Genomic DNA, 18,552 nt, shown 5'->3' with positions numbered 1-18,552 from the left:
AGACAATCGAAGCATGCACCAATCAGAGAGTTAGGATGTAGGAAACAACAAAAGAATCAATCCCTGCGCTGTCTTTGATAGATGATGAGGGGGTTTTTGAGCGGGTGCTGCTTCAGCGGCTGGATGGTGCCAGCAATTCTAACAAAAAGAAACAAGAAGGGAACAAGAGCGCACCGCTGGTGCAATAACGTTTTACAAAACGTTATTGCACCAGCAGTTAGGATGTAGGGCAAGGTTTGTATAAGAGTTCAGAGTTCAGTAGGACTGGATTTCAGTAGGACAAAAACAGCCTGGGCGAAGGGAGTGCTCCTGGTGGTCCTGGAGCCAGGCCTGGTCTATCGCCTCCAGGACCAGTCTCTGTTTTGGTTGGATGAACCCTTTATCCTAGTCAGAGAAGGACTTTCTTTTCCTTTCCAGGACCTCCAAGCCCTTATGGATTAGATTAGAGCCTTGAGATTATCTGTTAGTTATTGTGGTAGGCATTATCACTGTGACATTGTGTGGCTCTCTGTAGCTAAATTACATTTTAGGTGGATTCACTTGTTTAATTCTGTGATGGAACAGGATACTTTCACTAACCTACCAATATCTTTGTGTGGTCTCCTCTTTTTTTTTTTTAATGTCTCCAGGGACCTCCAGGACCACGGGGGCCAAAAGGAGATCAGGGCGAGGCTGGGCTGGCGGTATGTATTTTTCTATTTGGTTTTGGATATCTTATGGTGAAATTAACACCTTTTAATTTGTAATTTCATATTAAAAATAATCTTTGAGATGTAACCTCCCTGGCGGAAAGAGTTTTTTTAACCTATTTTTTTTTTTAGCATGTAACTAGCCTAGCACAAAGTGCTAGCTGCGTGTTTGAAAAAAAAATTATGCAAATCGGCCCAGCAGGGCCTGAGAAATCCTCCGCAACGGCTAACCCCGTGTCCAGCACGGGACTACCGCTAAGGAGGTTAAAGAGGAATCCAAATACATTTAATAAAAATCCAACATTATTTGCAAAGGGCTGTTAAGTGAAACACGATAAAATATCTAGAAGTTAAACAGGGCGCTCTACAGTGGGTGGTTAAAACTCTCCTCAACCATCACATGGGCATGGTTAAACTAATAAACCATAATAAAACATAATAAAACATAAAAGCATAAATGGACATAAACCATATGATAATGTCCCTGATGTTAAAATCAAATAACAAATAACAGTCCACAGGTTTCTTCCTCCAGATCTGTTCAATGCACAGATGATTTCCAACAGTTCCTGAATATTATAGTAACAGTATACGCTCACCAGATTCCACAGCTGCCCTTCTCAGGATCAGCCAAACACGCTCCTGGTCAAACCAGTGTTCTCTCGCTGTTCCAGCCTTTTACTCCTCAGTGAGCCATGCAGACATAGGGGATAAAAGGCTCCAATAGTGTGATACTGTATACTTCAGATATTATTTCAATACACCAGTGCTCCCACACAAGTGATATCAACACCCTATACCTCTGTGTGCTCCTCCACCAAATAATCAATAAAGCCTCTCACCGCACGGACAGGCTGACCCAGCACAGACCAGCATCAGTCACTTTAGCCGCTTGCATCAAGCTAATATTTTCATTGACAGCTTTCCTGGAACTCAAACAGGGCCATACATAGTGTAAAACCTTCTTTATTTAAAACGAGCCTAAAATGGCCTGAGGAGCGAGGGACGCTGGAAAGAGCTCACAAGGATTTTTTACATGCGCATTTGATTCTTCTACTTTGTAAGTGCACTACGTTTTAATCGTTTTAAATAAAGAAGGTTTTACACTATGTATGGCCCTGTTTGAGTTCCAGGAAAGCTGTCAATGAAAATATTAGCTTGATGCAAGCGGCTAAAGTGACTGATGCTGGTCTGTGCTGGGTCAGCCTGTCCGTGCGGTGAGAGGCTTTATTGATTATTTGGTGGAGGAGCACACAGAGGTATAGGGTGTTGATATCACTTGTGTGGGAGCACTGGTGTATTGAAATAATATCTGAAGTATACAGTATCACACTATTGGAGCCTTTTATCCCCTATGTCTGCATGGCTCACTGAGGAGTAAAAGGCTGGAACAGCGAGAGAACACTGGTTTGACCAGGAGCGTGTTTGGCTGATCCTGAGAAGGGCAGCTGTGGAATCTGGTGAGCGTATACTGTTACTATAATATTCAGGAACTGTTGGAAATCATCTGTGCATTGAACAGATCTGGAGGAAGAAACCTGTGGACTGTTATTTGTTATTTGATTTTAACATCAGGGACATTATCATATGGTTTATGTCCATTTATGCTTTTATGTTTTATTATGTTTTATTATGGTTTATTAGTTTAACCATGCCCATGTGATGGTTGAGGAGAGTTTTAACCACCCACTGTAGAGCGCCCTGTTTAACTTCTATATTTGCAGAGTGACACACACACTTTTTCAGGTGCGATCCAGGAATAGGTTAACATTTTGCTGTTAATATCTGCTGTTACATTAACTGTGAGGAGCGCACAAACAGGTTTTTGTTTATTTACGATAAAATATCTGACTGTAAAGTGAAAATAATTGTAAAGAAAATAAGTGCGTAAACTTCTAATGCAACATAAATGATCAAAGGGGTCGTCCTCAGAAATATTCAGTATAGGAGTCATCCCCAAATACAGTAAGTGACATCCGTGACCATAGGAGATATCCTAAAGTGTACCTAAGATGGGAACTTATAAAATATACATACCTGGGGCTTCTTCCAGCCCCCTCCAGGCTTATTGCTCCCACCCATGCCGTCCTCCTCTGCCTCCTCCTCTGCCCACAACTGGTCCCAGTAAGTCGTCCAGTTGGTGCAGGCACAGTCCAGCCGAGCGCGCTCCCTTGTCTTGCTCCCGTAATCGGGACCGCTTTGTGCCTGCCCAGTAGTACTGTGCAGGCACAGTAGGCTCCCAGCAACGGGAGCGAGACAGAGGAGTGTGCACGGCCGGGCTGCGCATGCACAGTTGGCCTGAACCATTGAACATTCCGGGGCAGTTGCAGACAAACTAGGAGGCGGAGGAAGACGACGTGGGAGCGATAAGCCTGGAGGGGGCTGGAGGAAGCTCCAGGTATGTATATTTTATATACTGTATAAGTCTCCATCTCCAGTATCCTTTAAAAAAAGTAAGTGACCATCAGAAGCATCCTCAAAGTAAGTGACTATAGGATTCATTCTTAAACATAATTAGGGTACTGATCATAGGAGTCCTCTTCGGACAAAGTAATCTGACAAAAAAATTCATCTTCAGTCAAAGTAACTGTCCATATTTATCATCAGTAGACTAGAAATGGGTACACACGCCTTACTAAACTGGTCAAGGTGGCCACAACCAAAGAATCAAGTGCATGTGCAGGCAGGGCCGAGGCAGAGGCAATAGAGGCTCCAGGCTCAAGGTACAGTGCTGGAGGGAGCACACTCAGCTCAGCTATCATTCCGCTATTGTGTTTGAAGTAGAGATAAATTAGAAAAGGGCATATACGGCAGTGACTGTAAGCTAGATAACTAGAGATTAAGGGGTTGGGGGTCGTGGGGCACCTCTTAGTCTAATAGCAATCAGTGTGTGACGGCTGGGGTGGGAGGGATGGAGGGGCGCACTTTGGTGTCTCAGCCTTAGGTGCTGGAAGACCTTGTCCCGCCTCTGTGTGCAGGTGCCCCCGAGCTCATGTAAAGATCTGGAACAGCGACCCCTGGGAGCATTGTTCCCATCCTCACCCCTCCCGCCAGAAACAGCTTTGTTGTGTGCTGCCTGCACCAGAGTCCCCCTACTCCTTTCCATAGTAACAGTATTCGTCGCTTTGCTATATCAGAACAAGGCATCTGTACAGCACTCGACCTTCAAAATGTTGTCCAAGGGATTAAATCTTGGTTATGCCTATTGTGCCATGTGTACTTATTTATATATTATAAAGAGCGCAGGAGTGATACTCGGACAAAATAACTGAGCACAGGAATTCACTTCAGGCACCGTAATTGGGCATGGTAGTCAAGCTCTGACAAGTCTGTGTAGAAGTCATCATTAGATGAACTAAAGCTAAAATATGGTTGCCACACAATATCTGAGAAGTCCTAGCTATCTCCACACACACGGTAACAGGAGCACCACTTCCTCAGACACTACCGTACGTTCCCAGATATTTCTGGCACAATGTAACCTATAAAGTGTAGATATTTATATCGACCTCATCACACAACGCGCTACGCAGGGGACTCAGCTCGGGGATTTAGCCGAGACTTCCTCTCCCTCACCCACCTGCTGCAAATCAACGCAACCACTTTGGGGAATGAGCTGCAAATGGATGCAATCAATAGGAGTGAGAAGCTGCCACAGGTTGTTGATGAAATGCTAAACAGGGAATATCTGTTTGTATAATCTGGGTTATTTCTGAGCCTTTCCTGCTAACACAACGATCTGTGATCCGTTCTATCTCATCAGGGCGAGCAAGGAGCCGCTGGCCAGGTGGGCCTGGATGGTTTTGGTGGACGCATGGGGTCTCCTGGGCCTCGAGGGATGATGGTTACTGGACCGATGGTATAGTATGATATTTCTAAAGTCTACATGAAATCTGGTTTGGGTTGAACAGGTTAACCCACACCTGAACGATTTATGCCCACCTCTGCAGGATTCTCCTTCTCCGATACCATTGCTTTAATAACTCAACTCCAGGCAGGCAGCCAAATACACAGTTAAAATACAGTTCAGGCCTGATTTACGATAGTTTTCCCAGGGTGGAGATAATTTGAGAACATAAATTATTAAGCAAACTTGGCCTGGAATTATTTAAAATTGTCCGTTTTTAGGTGGAAAAAGTTTACCACCCCCAGCTGTGCATATCAGACCATAGCAAGGGATTCTGGGAGTTGGTGTGGGCACTGGTGCTAAGCTGAAGCACTTCTGTTGGCTGTGTGCAGTGGTAGTATGGACATCTGGTGCTGATGCCACCATCACAGCAGTTGTAAAGTTAGACACACAAGAGGTTCTCAGTTGGGGGGGGGGGGGGGGGGGAATAAGGTGGATTAGGCCAAAGGGTTGGATGAAGACCCTCAAGTTCTTTATTCTATCTGTTACAATGAGTAATTCAAGGTTCAGGTGTCTTTTAGGAGGGATAGAGGACTTGCTAGGGCTGAGGGGTCACCAGGGTTGGTGTCACCCAGCGCGGAAACAGATGGTGTCACCTCTCTCTTACCCCATGATCCTCCAACCTCACCAGGCTAAACAAAACCAAGAATACTTTTACTGACTTTTATTGAGACTGGCTCATACTGGACCCATTTGCCATAGGGGTAGAAAGGAGTTAGGGATTGTTATACTGGCCACACTTTTCTATGAGTGATGGGTGGGGGGTTTCTGACCATGCTTGCTGTGGGAGGGGGAAGAGGGAGATGCACTGTACTGGACGCACTTGGTATTTCTAGTTGGGAGAGTTTTTACGGGATACATTTGCTATGAGGGGTTGGGAGGTGAAGTGGGTCCGGCCATGTTTGCTGTGAAGGATGAGGGAGGGGTATCATGCTGCACACACTTGCTATTGGGGGTTGGATAAGACACCTTTGCTAAGGGGTGAATAGGGGGATGTTAAGGAGATCACCATGTGGCCCTAATTGCCTCTGAACTCCGTATTCAGCTCAGCATGGAACAGCCAAAAGGGGGAAGTACATGAGGCTCTAGCCTGGTCTATATCTACATAGACTTACCCTACAGACACTTAGCCTAGAGCTTTGTGTCACCCCCCCCCCCCCCCCCCCCTCTGCTGGTGACACCTGGTGGAGTCCGCATCTACCGCACCCCCTAGTTGACACCACTGGCTAAGGGAAATGTTTGCTTTATTATTTAGAATTAGGTAGTAGGGAAGTTTCCATTGGTTGGGGGAGGTAAAGTCAGGGACCAGGAAGAGGGCCTGCAACGTAACTTCCAGGAAGTTGGTTTTCTTAGGTGGGGAAGTGGGTTGAGAGGTGAGTTTAGGGCGATTGAAGTGGGCTTTCATTGTGGGTGAGGTTAAAGTTTAAAGCCAAGAAGTGGTTTCAATGGAGGAGGTTAAGGTTCGGGGTCCGGAGGGGGCCTGTCATTGCGTGTGTGTGTGTGTGTGTAGAGGGAGATGGGGATCAGTTAGGAGGTGGGTTTTTTGCATGTAAAACATTTGCATGCGATATTTATTATCATGTAGATATCAAGCCTGTAGTGGCAACTAGGTGTAAATATCTACTGCCATTTTGTCTTTAATCCTCATCAATGACATTCTAATAATTCTGCCCTGCATGCAGATTTCATGTAAATTGAGAGGTACCTCCTGGCAATTAGCCTGTACTGCATTAAAGTGAACGTTAAGCGAGAGGGAAGTGGAAGCTGACATATGTATTTAATTTTAACCACTTCAGGACTCAGCCTTTACCCCCCCCCCCCCCCCCCTTAAAGACCAGCGCTGATTTAGAAGATCTGTGCTGGGTGGGCTCTACAGCCCCCAGCACAGATCAAATAACAGGCAGAGCGACCAGACCGCCCCCCTTTTTTCCCCACTAGGGGGATGATGTGCTGGGGGGGGTCTGATCGCTCCTGCCTGCGTGTGGCTGGCGGGGGGGGGGGGGGGGGGGGCAGGGGCGCCTCTAGCCATTTTGTCACTCCAGGCGAGAAAACCTGTGGCGCCCCCCCCCCCCCCCCAGTCTTCAGCCACATGAAACACCCCCCCCCCCCCCCACACACACACACACACACACACACACACACAATATTATACTATATTTTCAATCGTTTTTTTGATCGATTTCTCATAGAAGTGAATGGAAATCGATCAGACATTAAATCTGAAAAATCTTATTGTGTATTCCCAGCATCACACATCCTGGGACTGTTTGTTTACAATAGCATTTAAAGGAGAACTGTAGTGAGAGGTATATGGAGGCTGCCATATTGATTTCTGTTTAAGCAACACCAGTTACCTGGCAGCCCTGCTAAGCTATCTGCCTGCAAAATCACACCAGAAACAAGCATGCAGCTAATCGTGTCAGATCTGACAAAAATGTCAGAAACACCTGATTTGCTGCATGCTTGTTCAGGGTCTAGGGCAAAAAGTATTAGACGTAGATGATCAGCAGGATAACCAGGCAACTGGTATTGCTTAAAAGGAAATTACCGTAATATGGCAGCCTCTATATACCTCTCACTACAGTTCTCCTTTAAAGTGACCCCAGAGATCACGAATTACATTTTTTACTTACCTGGGGCTTCCTCCAGCCCCATAAGCATGGATGAATCCCTCGTCATCCTCCCATTGCCCTCTGTTCAGCGGTAATCAGTGCTGACCTTCTGTGTATGCGCAGAAGACCCCGGCAGACATCACTGAGCCAAATGCCGGAGCTGATTATCGCTAAAACAGAGGACTGCGGGAGGATGGCGAGGGAAGAACCGTGCTTATGGGGGTGGAGGAAACCCAGGGTAAGTAAAAAAAAAAAACTTTATAAACCGTGATCTCTGGTACACTTTAAAGTGGACCTGAACTCAGAATGTCCTCTCTGCTCTTAAAGATAGGCAACAGCATAATAATTTTTACATTGAACCTGAGATGAGAAGCGTCCCAAGTTCCATACTTACCTGGGGATTCCTTAAAGGAGTTATCCGGGCAAAAATAAGAAAATAAACGCTACTTACCGGGGGCTTCCTCCAGCCCCAAGCGCCCAGCATGTCCCTCGCCGCAGCTCTGCCCGCAGCCGCTCGCCTGCGCAAACGTCGCTGTCAATCACCGCCACGTGGGCCGGAGCGGACGGCGCAGTAGTTCTGTGCCTGCGCAGTCCGCTCCACGTGGCAGTGATTGACAGCGCCGCTCGCGCAGGTGCAGTACAGGCCAACCTGGAGGCCGGCCTGACGTCATCGCTGGGGACCGGGACAGAGCTGCGGCGAGGGAATGCTGGGAGCTTGGGGCTGGAGGAAGCCCCCGGTAAGTAGCGTTTATTTTCTTTTTTTTGGCCGGATAACTCCTTTAAGCTCCGTTAGGGCTGCTCGTCCCTCGCCATCTCACTGGGTGACTCCTGTCACCTGCAGTTGTCCCCGAAAGCCTGGCTGCACTCCATCGTGCATGTGTGGCTCGGCCAGGCGTGCTCCCGTCCCTGTACTTGTACTGCGCAAGCACCGATCCCGCCCAGGGACAGGAGCGCACCTGGAAGGGCCGCACATGTGTGACTGAGCGCAACTCGGCCAGGCTTTCGGGGACAATTATGGGTGACTGGAGTCACCCAGGGAAATGGCAAGGGACGAGCAGCCCTAACGTGTTTAAGGAAGCCTACTGTAAGTATTGTACCAAAGACGCTGCTCGTCTCTGGTACACTTTAAAAAAAACATTTCTTTGTTACAGCTGATACAAATCTTAAAATAAATCATCACTTTTTCTACTTCCTGCTTTCATGGAAGCATACATATTGTTAACATCCTGTGCTTTCTAATGAGCTTATCTGCCATGGCATGGCAGTCAGGTGACACAGGGAGGGTCAAATTACAACTTGCGATTAGTAATAAATGAGGGGGCATGAAACAGGCTAAATCTAAATACATACAGGGTGCATCTCTCCAAGTTTTCCTTCTGTCCTGTGCAAGAGTTCAGGTCCACTTTTTTTTTTTTATTAATGCAGCAGCAAGAAGTGATCACAACTTTAGCCTACTATGGGCATGGGCTTACCTTAAGCTGCCTCAGCACAGCACTCCTAATGCAGCCACTTGTTTGGGGGGTCCGGGAGGGGGAGAGAGAGAGCAGTACACATGCAAGGCCGGGCCGGCCAAGGGGGGGCTCAGCAGGGGGCACAGACACAGTAGCCGTGCAATCTTCCTGTCCTCCCATCCATGCGGCGCCAGCCAGGAGAGTCACGCTGCCTTCAGGCAGGGGGCGGAGTTAGAGGTGGCATCGCACACACACACACAGTAAACAAACTGCGGCTGCTGCTAGGGAGAGGGGTGGTGGGCGGGCAAGGCGATTTGGAGGAGGTGGAGTGGGCGGGACTATCCACCGAGACTTTCCAGCTACTCTATTGGCTGGGCCTGGGCGGGTGGGGAGGGGGGCGTGCATATAAGCGGCAGAGCACCACGACCACGTGGTGTAAATAAACCACGATCGCCGCCGACAAGCAGCTGATTTTAATAGCGGCGATCAGCCGCATACAGTCAAACCACCCTCCGCAGCAGCGTGCCCGGCGCCTCCCTCTCTTCATGCCGCCTCAGGCACCCGCTTGTAGTGACAGCCGGTAAAGGCGCCCCTGGGGGGGGGGCACCTCAAAGCCCCCTCCACGGCAGGATTCCCCCTCTCCCTCTCCTCCCTCCCTCCCTGCCCCGGAGATTGGAGGCTGCACAGGAACGGATCTGTCTTGTGCAGCCTCTAACAGGCTCCTGCCTGTCATGTGACAGCGATCCCCGGCCGCTGATTGGCCGGGGATCGCTGATCTAGTACAACGCTACTACTGTTGTACAAATGTAAACAAAGCGGATTATTTCCGCGTGTGTTTACATTTAGCCTGCGAGCTGCGATCGGCGGCCCGCAGGCTATTCACGGAGCCCCCCGGCGTGAATTGACAGGAAGCAGCCGCTCGCGCGAGCGGCTGTTTCCTGATTAATTAGCCTGCAGCCGGCGACGCAGATGTGCGTCGTTGGTCCTGCCGCTGCCACTGCCGACGCGCGGTATGAGTGCGTGGTCGGCAAGTGGTTAAACAATACCAGTTGCCTGGCTGTCCTGCTGATCTTCTTCCTAAATACATTTAGCCATAGCCTTTAAACAAGCATGTAGCAGATCAGGTGGTTTCTGACTGAAGTCTGACTGGATTAGCCGCATGCTTGTTTCAGGTGAGTGATTCAGACACTACTGACCAGATCAGCAGCATTGCCAGGCAAATGTTATTGTTTGACCGCTTCCGGACCTTTATATTTGAAATCTACGCCAGGGTGTAGATTTCATTGAATGCGCCGCATGCTCCCACCCTTACCACCAATCGCGCCGCTCCCCTGCTGCTGCAGCCCACTTGCACTCATATCGACATCAGAGCTCTGTGAGCCGGTCAGGAGACAATTTCATTAGCTCCTGACCCTGTGATCACTGTGAGCCAATCACATTCAACAGGAGACGGGCGTGAGAAATGGGTCTGTGGAGTGTAACATCTGTAAGCCCACCCTTTTTTTTATCCAAAAGTTTCTGGTCCTTAGAGGACAACTGAAGTGATAGGGATATGGAGGCTCCATATGTGTTTCCTGTTAAACAATACCAGTTGCCTGGCAGCCCTGCTGATCTATTTGGCTGCAGTACTGTCTGAATAACACCAGAAACAAGCATGCAGCTAATCTTGTCAGATCTGACACTAACACCTGATCTGCTGCATGCTTGTTTAGGGGCTATGGCTAAAAGTATTAGAGGCAGAGGATCAGCAGGAAAGCCAGGCAACTGGTATTGCTTAAAAGGAAAGAAAAATGGGAGCCTCCATATCCCTCTCCCGTCAGTTGTCCTTTAAGGGGCCGGAGACTTCTGGTACTGAAGTGGCTAAAAGGAAATAAATATGGCAGCCTCCATACCCCTCTCACTGCAGGTTCCCTTTAAGTTTTCATGTGAGTTGTTCTCTTGTCTGCAGTGTGCCAGGTGTGTGTGAATCCCAAGAGTGTTTTTTTTCTTTTTTAGGCAGATGGATCCGTTCACATTAAAGTATTCTGAGTGGGTTTTGCTATCTGGCTCAGTTCAGGTTTAATATGCCTGTCCAGACTTGTGAATGGATGAGATTATGTTGCACAGCAGGTCTGGAGCAGAGGATCATGGGAGAATCGCCTGTTTTGTCATCTAGGTAACCTTTATGAGGTGATAAAACTGGAATATTAAACATGATCATCTTGCATTGCAGGGACCCCCGGGGCTGAAAGGGGAGAAGGGTGACAATGGAAGTCCAGGACAGCAGGTAAGATAACAGGAGGCGTCTGCTGCTATCCCAGGAGTGCTGAAAGCTGCAGCCGTAGAGACCCGCTTCCTGTGATAGCAGCTGTAGTGAGCGCTATCTCACGGTGCCATCATTACTGCTCTTCAGTGCAATCATTTATGTCTAACTTCTGTAAATGTACATCTGTTGCCAATGTCATTAAAGGACCACTAAAATAGTAAGAAGTTACAATCTGACAGAACTGACAGGTTTTCAGACTAGTCCATCTCCTCATGGGGGATTCTCTGGGTTTCTTTGTCTTCTGAAGCATTTCCTGAAAGGACATCCGAGGTGACATGTGACATAATGAGATACACATGTGTATGTACAGTGCCTAGCATGCAAATAACTAGGCTATATTTCTTTATCTTTTCTGTCTAAAAGAGTACAAAAAACCACAGGTATTTAAGTGACAGTTTCTGTCTGGGTCGGGACCGGGTGGGACTATAGTTTAACCCTCACTGACAAGGAATTAGTCATAAAACATGTATGTAACACTTTCCTGGCAGAAAATGGCTTCTGAGAGCAGAAAAGAGATAAAAAGGGGCAATAGCTCATAGATTTTAGCTCTGGTATACTGCAATGAATGCGTCATTAAGAAAAGGCCATGAAACAATAAAAACTTAAAAATTAGATTTAAATATAAAATAAAACTGTGGGATGGCTAAAAAAGCCATTTTTAGGTTGAGGAGGAGGATAGATACAATTGTTTATCTCATCATTTTTTTTTTCACCTCGGGTGTCATTGAACGGCAGTTGGAAAGTCTAAGGGCCCATTCATGCTGGGGCGAATTGTGGTCAATTACCGCTGATTACCGAATTGCAGGCGATCGGTAGCGCTTTGAAAAGCGCTAGTGTAATTAAAAGTATATGGCAGTGATTTCACTGCAGCGATCGCCAGCTATTCGTGTTAAATGAAAACGTGATGCATGCATCTTTTTTTGCGATTTTAGAGCGATCACGATTGAAATGTACAAAAAATGTGAATTGTGACCACTTAAAAAAATCGCAAAATTCTCCAGTTAAAAATCCGCAAAAAAGTGGAAAAATCCCTGTCGATTTTGCTAGCGATTTTGCTTGGGTTTTGCGATCCCCACTGTGAATGGGCCCTAATTGTCAAAATAGTGATTAGGGAGGCTGTCTGGTATCTTACTATTTTGGCAGTTAGACTTAGCGACTGCAGTTCGGGAAATGCTTTTGAATACAAAGTAAACCTTGAGAATCCTCCATGAGGAGATGGACTAGTCCAAAATCGGTTGGTTCTGTTAGATTTTAACGGCTTTCTATTTTCAATGTATTGGTCCTTTACGGTGTCCATGAGAAGGGGGGGGGGATAAGATGATTCTTACTTCCCTGGGGCTTCCTCAAACCCCCTGTAGGCTCAGTCAGCTCCCTCAATGTCATCCCTGTCCAATCTGCTGCGCCTGCAAGTCCGCGATCCAGCTGAGTTGTGGGTCACTGAGCATGCTCTGTTCTGGTCCCCCGCCTTCTCCATTGTGTCTCCTCCTCCATCTGGGAGCATTCTGATCTTAACAAACTACACATGTGCAGAACGCTCCCGGCAACGGGAGGGGTGGTGCAGCCGATGCATGTGCAGTAGTCCACGAGTAGCAATTTTACAGGGCTGACTACAGCATAGCGGATGGGATCGGGAGAACAATGTGGGAGCTGAAGGACTCTAGCCAAATGATTTCCCCTCCTGCAGCCTGTTTTCAGTTTTTTTTTTTGGGGGGGGGGGGGTTGTGATTTTTAAGCTTGTGAAAATTCTGACTGTGGAATCTGGTCACAGGAAGCGGACGTGTGTGCTGTGTCTGCTTTTGTCTTCCTTCGTATATCTGTATAATTAAGAAGAAAAGATCAATCTGAACAAAACCGCACCACTCTAATGTATTAATGTAAACAAAAAACAATCCATCTTTATTAAATACCAAAAGTCAATAAAGGACGGTAAAAAACGAATAACGTGTGGCACACTAACAAATCTAACATCAAAATGTGTAATAATACAGTTGTCCACTCACTCTGGCAGCTCATAAGTGTTAATCAATGTGCAAACTGCATAATGCATATCAAAAGATACAAAGAATGAGCTCAGAAAACTCCACAATCAATGATTAATATTGCACATAAGTCAATGTAAGTACCCAATATATGAAAATAAGTAAATAAATTGAAATTTATAAATGTAAGGATAGAAAGGGTGAGGGGAGTGAAATTGACAGCCAACATCAAGTTTACGAATATATCAAAAATGCTTTATTAATATAACAACACTCACATAAAAAACCTATAATTAAAACTACATAGCCGCTAGGTGGCCACCCTGCTCACAAACCGGCGCCATCACATGCACACACCAGACCAACTTGTACACCAACCACACTACCAAAGGGTCTGTTGACCCCAAAAGCTGTCAAATAGAGGCCGAGTGATTATTGCATGATCAATTGACCAATGTGTCCTCAAAAAACTTCAGAGGCTTTATAACGATATTATATATATTACTGTAGTTGTTAGTATAAAGTTCCAGGCTAACAGATCTGTGCTTCAAGCAGTTGTATTATAAACAGCCAGGACAGAGAACAGCGAAGCGCATGCAGTGATGTTAATAGGTATGAGCCAATAAGGCAATGTTCCATGCAGGCACAATATATATTGAAGCTTGTCTTGTCGACCAGATGGATGCCAAGGTGACAGATCTGTGCCACAAACAGTTGCACTTGCAAACAGCCAGGTAAGAGGATAACAAAAGCGCATGCGGCAGTGTTAATCAATGTAAGCCAGTAGGGCAATGTTCCACGCAAGTACAGTATATAATGCAGCTTGTCTTACCGACCAGATGAATATACGAGTCTCAGCAGACAAAATACCTCCTGTGAGGGCCGTTCAGTGGTCCACAGATTAGCAATACATAGGCAGGTTTACCTCAAACATGGGCATAAGCAGGTGTGGAGGGTAGACTCCGTGATGACAAGCAAGTGAGGGATCCAGCCAATGTGGCTACCGTCCAGTTTGTGAACAGCGTGCTGATTCACCAGTGTGTCACCAGTATGTAAATGGACTACACTTCAAAGGCGGTGGGTCCCAAACAATGACATAACACCATGTGGTCTGGTCGTAGACAGTAGCAGGCTCCGGCAAGGTAGCAGGGGGCTCCACTTTTAGCTGCACAGCATGTCCACGCCGAACGAGCCCGACATGTTTCGCTGGCAAACAACCAGCTTTCTCAAGGGAGGCGTGGTAGATGAAACACTGCGCTAGTGAGGACCTTTTGAAGACGCCGCCGAAGTGGCGGAAGTGCGCGGACTCCCAGCAGCCACCACGCCCCCCATCCACCGGCCGGAAGCAGGAAGACAAAATCACCTGCGCTCCAGACGGCAGACAGGGGGGCGGGTAAATGCTGTGACCCACCTCTCGACCCCCGCACATGGAACGCAGGAGTCAAGACAACGCTGCGTCACCAGTGGGGGGGAAGAGAAGGAGGAACAGTGGAGCTCTGCGCAGGTCAGAGTAAATAAATTGAAACTTGTATAGAGATGTCACGAACATAGAATTTTCTGTTCGGTAACGCGAACTTCCAAAAACTGAACAGGCGAATCTGGTGAACCGCCATGGAATTCAATGGGCAGGCGAATTTGAAAACCTACAAAGGCTGTTTCTGGCCACAAAATTGATGAAAAAGTTGTTTCAAGGGGTCTAACATCTGGACTGTGGCATGCCGGAGGGGGATCCAAGTCTCATTAAAAATTACGGAGTTGACAAAGTCGGGTTGTAATACCTAAAGGGTAGAAATCACAATCTGCACAGCTCTGGGTGTCAGTGGGCTGTGGAGTGTCACACACAGAAATGCAATAGTACTATCAGAATACAGTGAAAAATAATGCACTGGAGTGGTTCTGTGCCTGTAACTTAACAAAGCAACAGCAGTAGTGTGCACACAGCTCTGAGTGTCAGTGGGCTGTGGAGTGTCAAACAAAAAAATCACAGGAGAGCGATGTGCTAACCCTCAAAAGGCCTGTTTGTTGTGCTTTCACAGCAAGTGAGAAACAAGAACACAGGCCTAGCTAATGCTTTCCCTACCTATCTGCAGCAAGTCTGTACCTGCTCTCACTAACAGTCAGCAGCTATCAGAGAATTGATCCAATATGACCACCTCAACTGCTTTTTGATAGGGGGGTCCAGGAGGGGGGTGCTAGCAGATTGACTGCATTTGTGCCTGCTGACTGTGATGTAAGGGGTTAAAGTTTAGCTCGATGATAATGTATAGGGGGGGGCGAATCGAACACGCCAAATGTTTGCAGCGAATGCGAACAACCGATGTTCGCAGAATACTGCTCGCCGGCAGTTCGTTTTGGCCGTCTCTAAACGTGTACAAAAAAGTGTACCCATGAGGGCAAGTGGAAAGGGACTCTGAACCATAAGATATAGAGCTGGGCTGGAAAACTCACTGCCCAGTAAGGAACACCGTGCTGGGAAAAAACAGCGTTTGAAAGGGAGTGTGAGAGAGCGTCGAGCACAACCCGCGGTGATGGGTGAAGAGGAGGGAGAGAAGTGGAGGCCGAGTCAATGTAGAGCTTACCAAGTGGAGGGACGCATAGAGCACAGCGGGCCACCCGGCGTCGGTGACCCTAACCCATTTTTGTGTTCCTCCGTATATCTGAGAATGACTGTTGGTTCCCCCTGATGTGTTGGTCGTCTTATCAGTTCTACAGTGTTGTTTCAGGAAAGGTATTAAGGAATGTGTGTGGTCACTAATACTTCTCATGCACGAATCCCTGGTTTCCATTTGTTAAAAAATTGTGTTTTATGCTTTTTGTGCAGTATTTAAAGGTACTCCGAGCACCTCTCATGGGCTTGCCTTTAAGCCAGACGACTTACAACATAGTCGTCCTATGACCCCTCTGGAGGAGCCTCTTGCAATGGCCATGTATGTCACTTCCTCTTCCTGCTTCATTCAGTGATGCACTTCTCCTACAGAGAAGACAGGGGTGACCCGGAAGTTATAACATAGCCAAGATGGCAGCCACAATTTTTAAATTGAAATCAAACGAAAACAATTTGGTGTAGAACGGCGATTTAGTCATCAAATGAAAGAGGAGAGCACAAGCTACCGAATGGTATGCATCTTTAAAGTGGATCCGAGATAAACTTTTACTCATTGCATAATTGTGTTCCTTTTATATAGTTTATAGGGCATTCCTCAAGCCAAATACTCTTCTTGTTTTGTTGTAATACTCTAATTCCCTATAAACTAAACAAGCCTCACCCACAGCTTTTCAGAGAGCATTGGCACTCAGTCCCAGGTAGCAGGGGCTTATGGGAGCTCAGTCTGGGCAGGATGAGGAGGAGGTTACTAGCCAGAGGGGAGGGGGGAGGAGGAGAAGGGACTGCATTTACACACAGGCAAGTTGATAGCATCTCCAGCCCTCAGGCCTGTGACAATTTGACAAACAGAACATGGCTACCCTCGTATCACAGCAATAAATAATCATAAACTTTTAAAGCTGTTTGCAGCTAGATTTGCTGTGTAAACTATCTAAACTTTATATAAGCTATATAGACAAGTTATTTGTTATAGTTTTTCATCTCGGATCCGCTTTTTGCAGTACTGGTTGGAGTCTTAAAGACATGCCCATGAGAGATGCTCGGAGTCCCTTTAACCTCTTCAGGACCACAGTACTAAACCACCCCTAAAGACCAAAATCAATTAACCCTTCGCACTCTCACATGCAAATGTTCAAACAAATGCATTCACAGATTCACTCATCCAGGCACAACTGTTATCCCTACAGCTAAGTTAAACGCCGGGGTTTTAGTTCACAGAAGAATGCATTCTTATGCTTAGTCACCTATACTGCACAGAAGTACCCAGGTAAACATAGGTGTCCTAAATCTAGCCCTGTAACATGCATAGTGCAGACATGCAAACACATTCATTGCATCAAACCTATCAATGGATTAGGAGCACACATCCTGACGTCCTCTCCTGGGACAGATAGTGCATCTTACCAATCGCACAAAGGAGCTAACGTTATGTGTCCATGTGCACCATGCGCATACACCAGCATAAGCTGTGTGCATGCTGACAAACACATACAGGGGAAGGAGGGAGTGCACTGAATTAGACCCTAGCCACAGGGGTCAGTAACAAGAAAAAAATACATATATCCAGGCACATCGCCTCTAGTTAGGACATTAAATAAGTTATTAAGGAAAGGGAGGTGCTGAAGGGGGTGTGGCTAGAAAACAGCAAAAATCAATTAACCCTTCGCACTCTCGCATGCAAATGTTCAAAAAAATGCATTCACAGATTCACTCATCCAGGCACAACTGTTATCCCTACAGCTAAGTTAAAAGCCGGGGTTTTAGTTCACAGAAGAATGCATTCTTATGCTTAGTCACCTATACTGCGCAGAAGTACCCAGGTAAACATAGGTGTCCTAACTCTGGCCCTGTAAAATGCATAGTGCAGACATGCAAACACATCCATTGCATCAAGCCTATCATGGATGAGTGAATCTGTGAATGCATTTGTTTGAACATTTGCATGCGAGAGTGCGAAGGGTTAATTGATTTTTGCTGTTCTCTAGCCACACCCCCTTCAGCACCTCCCTTTCCTTAATAACTTATTTAACCTATTTTGGTTCCTGGACGTAGTTTCTACGTCCAGGAACCATGCGCGCTACCGCGCGCCCCGACGGCCGATCGTGCACGCGCACTCCCGGCCGCGGATTCGGTAGCCAAGGAATCAATGTATCGGGCTACGGAGCCCGATCATTGATTCCTCTCCCCCGCTGAAAAAGCGACAGCTTCTCTCGGAAGCTGAGCTTTTTCTTGCCGTCTTCTTCCTGATGCGTCACTCTAAGCGCGTGCTACGCTTAGAGTGACGTCATGTAAACAAACTCATGGCCGCCATCTTGTGGCCAAAAAGTAATACTACACCTGAACAGAATTAACACACATTTACATTATAAATCTATTGTTTACCTCCCACCCTCCCAAAAGTACCCAAATAAAATGTTTAGTATAAAAAAAAAAAAACTATTACAATAAAAAAAAAAAAGTAAATATTTACCTAAGGGTCTAAACTTTTTAAATATCAATGTAAAGATGAAATATTTCTATATTTTTTTTTTTATTTTAAACTTGTAAATAGTGATAGATGCAAAATGGAAAAAATGCACCTTTATTTCCAAATAAAATATTGTCGCCATACATTGTGATAGGGACAAAATTTTAACGGTGTAATAACCGGGACATATGGACAAATACAATACGCGAGTTTTAAATATGGAGGCATGTATTATTTTAAAACTATAATGGCTGAAAACTGAGAAATAATGAATTTTTCCATTTTTTTCTTATTCTTCCTGTTAAAATGCATTTACAGTAAAGTGGCTCTTAGGCTAGGTTTCCATTTGTGCGGCGGCATGCGTCTTGCGAGACGCGATGCCGGCACAGCTGTTGCCTCTCGCAGCCGAATCCCTCTAGCTGTGCTATGCACGGCTATGGGATTCGGACAGCTACGGACGAAATTATGCTGCAGGGCCTCAGATTTTTCCTCGGCCACGAATTCGGATGGCTCTCATAGACTTCTATAGGCTGCTGA

The 18,552-nt window shown here is 46.5% G+C and overlaps 1 protein-coding gene across 2 annotated transcripts in view; it reads left to right on the top strand.

The window, feature by feature from the left end:
- COL20A1 (collagen type XX alpha 1 chain) overlaps window positions 1–18,552 on the top strand; it is a 298,926-nt gene that overhangs the window by 242,138 nt on the left and 38,236 nt on the right. For both annotated transcript variants that reach the window (XM_068264036.1, XM_068264037.1), the window contains exons 27-29: window positions 630–683; window positions 4,453–4,548; window positions 10,872–10,925. In XM_068264036.1, coding sequence (XP_068120137.1) covers window positions 630–683; window positions 4,453–4,548; window positions 10,872–10,925 — 204 coding nt within the window. The remainder of the gene's footprint in view (window positions 1–629; window positions 684–4,452; window positions 4,549–10,871; window positions 10,926–18,552) is intronic.

This window comes from Hyperolius riggenbachi, chromosome 12 (assembly GCF_040937935.1).
Source record: "Hyperolius riggenbachi isolate aHypRig1 chromosome 12, aHypRig1.pri, whole genome shotgun sequence".
Taxonomy (NCBI): Eukaryota; Metazoa; Chordata; class Amphibia; order Anura; family Hyperoliidae; genus Hyperolius; species Hyperolius riggenbachi.
Note: the sequence above shows the minus strand (reverse complement) of the source record. Positions and strands in the feature narration are given on the sequence as shown.